The sequence below is a fragment of the Argentina silus genome (assembly GCF_951799395.1).
Source record: "Argentina silus genome assembly, chromosome: 12".
Taxonomy (NCBI): domain Eukaryota; kingdom Metazoa; phylum Chordata; class Actinopteri; order Argentiniformes; family Argentinidae; genus Argentina; species Argentina silus.
The window spans coordinates 1,879,988-1,885,027 of record NC_139666.1 but is presented as its reverse complement, the minus strand read 5'-3'; the positions used below and the strand labels follow the sequence as shown (position 1 = coordinate 1,885,027).

Sequence of the window (5,040 nt, the reverse complement as noted above, 5' to 3'; positions counted from 1 at the left end):
CCTTCGTATTCTTCTTCATAGGTTATAGCCCGACTCCACTTGACTTCAGAGCACTCGCTGCCGATAGTCTATGATTATTTTTGTATTTGTTTAAAGCGCATAGCCATCCATGTAGCCTACCTGGCGACAGACAACTTTCTCAAATCAAGTTTATTTGTATGAAGTGCGGTTTCACACCGGTCTCAACCACTGATCATACACACATGACTAATAACAGTTATCCTTAAGATTGAAATACCAGCAATGATGGAATTAACAATTAGGCCTGGCTTCTACGCAGGAACGCGCGCCCACACACACACACACACACACACACACGCACACGCACACGCACACGCACACACACACACACACACACACACACACACACACACACACACACACGCGCGCGCGCAGTCTATGAAGGCGTCGGCATCCTTTGAGGCTGCATGGTGATACACGCGACCCAGGGCTCCTCCTCTGGGAGGGTCTCGCGCAGCGCTGGAGTATTTAAAAAGTCGGACCTTTTCCAAACACTGCTTACTGGTTACTGGTGACTGCTTACTGGTTACTTACCACACTGGTTGCGTGTTTAGCTTGTAAACAACACCTGAGAGGAGAAATTCAGTGCGTGTCCACGATGTCTTACTTTGAGGTGAGTCTAACAATTCTGTTTTATTTATTTATATAGTCAAATGAAAATATCATTGTTTTAAAGTTAGAACATAGTCAAAGTGCATCCTATCCATTCTGCAATATTTTTAAACCTGTTATTATTATTAAATATTGAATTAACATAATATCGTAGATCCTAAGATACAATTCTGCGATTAGGTCTTTTTACGCAGTTTTTGTTTAATAGCCTGACCTCCAACTAACTTTACTTTGTCTTTTCTTTTTTGCAGCACATAGTGTTTGACTTCGACAACGACTCTGATATATCAGGGGATTTTGACATGGATCTTGATGGGATCAATAATTGTGCCAGCAATGATTTTCACAAGATCTTCCTACCGATAGTTTATGGAATAATCTTCATTTTGGGAATTATTGGCAACGGGCTGGTAGTGATTGTCATGGGCTACCAGAAAAAGGTCCGAACGATGACGGACAAATACAGGCTTCATCTCTCCGTGGCTGACCTCCTGTTCGTCCTCACTCTCCCCTTCTGGGCCGTAGAAGGGGCCAGCAGTTGGTATTTTGGCCACTTCCTTTGCGTGGCTGTGCACATGATCTACACTGTCAACCTGTACAGCAGCGTGCTGATCCTGGCATTCATCAGCCTGGACAGATACCTGGCAGTGGTGCGTGCCACCAACAGCCAAGCCACCAGGAAGCTTCTGGCGGAGAAAGTGATCTATGTGGGTGTATGGCTGCCCGCTGCCCTGCTCACCGTGCCTGACCTGGTGTTCGCCAAGGTGTTCACCAAGGACAACAGCGCTGACCTGCTGTTCTCCATGGCCGAGGGGGTAGAGCCGAGCTCCAGAACCATATGCCAGCGTATCTACCCCCAGGAGTCCAGCACTATCTGGATAAGTGTATTCCACTTCCAGCACATTCTGGTGGGCTTCGTCCTGCCAGGTCTCGTCATCCTCATCTGCTACTGTATCATCATCACCAAGCTGTCCCAGGGCTCCAAGGGCCAGGCGTTAAAGAGGAAGGCTCTGAAGACCACAGTCATCCTCATCCTGTGCTTCTTCTGCTGCTGGCTGCCCTACTGTGTGGGCATCTTCGTGTACACCCTGATGATGCTCAAAGTGATCCCCCAAAGCTGTGAACTGGAGCAGAGCGTTCAGAAGTGGATCTCCATCACAGAGGCCCTGGCTTTCTTCCACTGCTGCCTCAACCCCATCCTCTACGCCTTCCTGGGCGTGAAGTTCAAGACGTCCGCCCGGAGCGCTCTGACCCTAAGCAGTAAATCCAGTCATAAGATATTGACAAAAAAGAGAGGACACATTTCATCTGTGTCCACTGAGTCCGAGTCCTCAAGTGTCCTGTCCAGTTAACAGATAATCACTGTCAGTGCCTGTGGCTAATTATCCTCAAGAAAAAAAACTTAAGCTGGACTAACTACATTTTGTACAGATGTAAAACCTTTTTATACATTTTATTGTTGTTTTCTAAAAGTTTCTACTTGCGTTAGTCTTTTGGGTTTTGTTTGTAAAAGCCTTTAATGTACAAAGCAGATTTAAGCAGCAGGCAGAGCCTGTCCATTTAATGTCCATTGACTGGTTGAGTGTATATAGCAGCCCTGCAACTCCAACAGAGACACATCTCCTGGCATATGGTTGCATTGTTCTACTTTGAATGACACGGGACATGCAATACTTCTTCATACTTGCTTAGAGATAGTAGCTGTTTTCTTTCAAATATTTGTATATAGTTGTTTTCCTTTGTGTGTTCGCACTTAAGTTGTGTGGTCATCTAAGAAGCTATTATTTATTGCCGTCGCTCACACTGAAAGTTTTGTTATTATTTTTTACAAGTTCATATCCTTTTAAAGCTATTGCTGTTTTGTAAAGGTGTTTTTTGAATAAATTCTTAATGTGACATGTAATGACTGTGTGGTTTTCATTTCTCCTCAACATTTTCTTTCAAAGTGCCCTCCCCCTCGGGGGAAGGGTGAGGTCTGGGAGGAGGGGGAGGTGTGTCCTGTCTCTAAACACAAATGCCTCCACCTGATCTGACTGAGGAGGAGGAGGAGGACTGGCCAAAGAGGCTCTGTAATTGCAAGGACATCTGTGCACTTTTACATCTTAAGCTGCCGTGGTACAAAAGCTCAGAGCCTGAGTTAGTATGGGCACCCATATGGCTTCTAGAGAGAGTAAAAATAATGTGTTTAGTTCTATTATTCTCGCCCACTGTTTTCTTTTCACTTGAGAAGAAACACATCCTGCCAAAATCACACATGGTAGTGTATTTAATTCAGTGCAAATAACATAATTCTCCAAATAAAAATGATCAATGATCAATGATTAATGATTAATGATTAATGCGTTGATGAGTGCCAGAGCTGACCATCAACCAAACATATCTTAGATAGGTGTTTCATTGACATTGTCAAACTCAGAACAAGTTGACTCAGATGGAAAACAGATTTCTCAACTACTGAAAATGGCTGGTAATACAATAAAACATGCAATACAAATGCACAGGGAATCTTTGATGATTACTGATTGAATTTAGAAAGACCAGTTACATTACCCATTCTTAAGTGGTGGCCGTTTCATCTGTAATGCATGTGGGGATTATATCTAGTTGAAATGATGAAAGACTGATGATCAGGTCGGAGACTGGAGGAAGCCGACAACAATGGCCAATGAAGATGACTGCGTTGCATTGAAGTAGTCACATTCACTCCACCAGATTCCAACAGGGAGGAATTACCATTTCTTTACATAAAAAAGGTGCTAAGTGTCCCCATCAGACCCAGAAGGTTATGGTCATTTTTTGAGCACCGAGTTCTCTTGCTTACAATAATACAGGATGAAATAAGAAGTGCTTTTTCAGTTGGAAATGCTGTTGAATGGCTCACCGATTAGCATAAGAGCTCATCTGGTTCATTCAGCATAGGGAGAGTTGTACCATTCACACTCCATTGAGTTCAGCTGGGCTCTCTCCACTTCTGCTTCTCAACTGCCACTTGGAAACCTCTCTGATGGATGGTGGGCTTCCAGACCGCTTTAGAGGACACCCCATCATCATTACCATCGCACATACCGAGGGCTGCAAGGTCTTTGATAATGGATCAGGAATTAATGAATCCCATGGACCTGGCTGGAGAACATGCAGCTTTCTTAACAGTTAACCAATGTTCAGTTGCACCGTGTCCTCATATCTTTCTATATTGTCCCCTTGGTTTCAAAATCTGACATTTTCTGCCATTTCCACTCCAAGAGAACCCATGTCATCAGTTGGAAAATAGTCTAAAGAGTGTTGAATCAGCGGTTGGCCGGGGGTGGTTTAGTGGTTGGCCAGGGGTGGTTTAGTGGTTTGGATTGGAGTGTTGTTCTTCCTCTTGAGAGGTTAAAGGCTAAAGTTGTTGAAATGCACAGGAAATGATTTCTACTGGGAGTTCATTAGTAATGTCCACTCTGCTGCTCAGAGGTCCCAGCTGAGGGACTTTAATGAGGGACATTAACTACATGAACTATGACAATATTGGACTCTAACTTCAAGCTTATTGGTAATGAAAATATGAATACATAGATCTACCAATCGTATTGGAGAACTGTGAGTTGAGTGTGACAGTAAAGCTGTTGTTAACGGTTACATTGTTTTGGTTGGGAAGTGACCAGCAGGAAGACTGTTTCCTGCATCAGGAGCTCCTGTGGCCAACAGCCTGTGAAAATACTTAAGAGGCCCCTGTCCTACTATATCAGACCTACAGCACTGAATGTGCTGTGCCTGGTCACCAGGCCACCAGGCCACCATCCATTCAATGTTTCAGACCAGGGGTGACAAACTCATTGTGGATACACATTGGTGAGGAGGTTTTATTCTCACATCTGCTTTGTACACACACTTTTAATCATTTTTTTTTTTTAAATGTGTTTTTAGGGCATTTCTGCTGTATTGGGATAGAGACAGTAGAGATTGACAGGCAGGATGGGGGAGGGAGAGAGAGGAGGGATGACAGGCAGGATAGGTCGAGGGTCGGAATCGAACCAAGAACCTTGCGATTACGTGGTAAGCGTGTTAGTGTGCTACGCCACTTTTAATCTTTTGGTATTTTATGGACATTGGACACAACTGGGAACACCTGGTACAAAGCTGTTTCAATTACTTGCTTTTTCAAAAGTGTACATTTGTAGGTTATCATAATCAGTTACTGCTATTCTTTTTTTTTAATTGTGAATACCAGGCAAATGGAGGACTAAAAAAGCATAACCTAAACATCCATATTCCTCTTGATCATCACTTGATTATCCAGTCTCATAAAATCAGTTTGCCATAGCATATCATTCATTTATTCATTGATTAATACGAGGAACTATGTTTCTCATAGTTTGTTTCTACTCGGACCGAGAGGAAACTGTTCTCTAGCGGTGCATCGGAGAA

General features: G+C 43.5%; 1 protein-coding gene across 1 annotated transcript; it reads left to right on the top strand.

Annotated features, from left to right (window-relative positions):
• The first annotated feature begins 535 nt into the window (after window positions 1–535).
• cxcr4b (chemokine (C-X-C motif), receptor 4b) lies at window positions 536–2,529 on the top strand. The gene is made up of 2 exons (XM_083681330.1): window positions 536–634; window positions 885–2,529. The coding sequence occupies exons 1-2, from the start codon at window positions 620–622 to the stop codon at window positions 1,983–1,985; spliced, it is 1,116 nt and encodes a 371-aa protein (XP_083537456.1). The 5' UTR covers window positions 536–619; the 3' UTR covers window positions 1,986–2,529.
• Window positions 2,530–5,040: the final 2,511 nt, after the last annotated feature.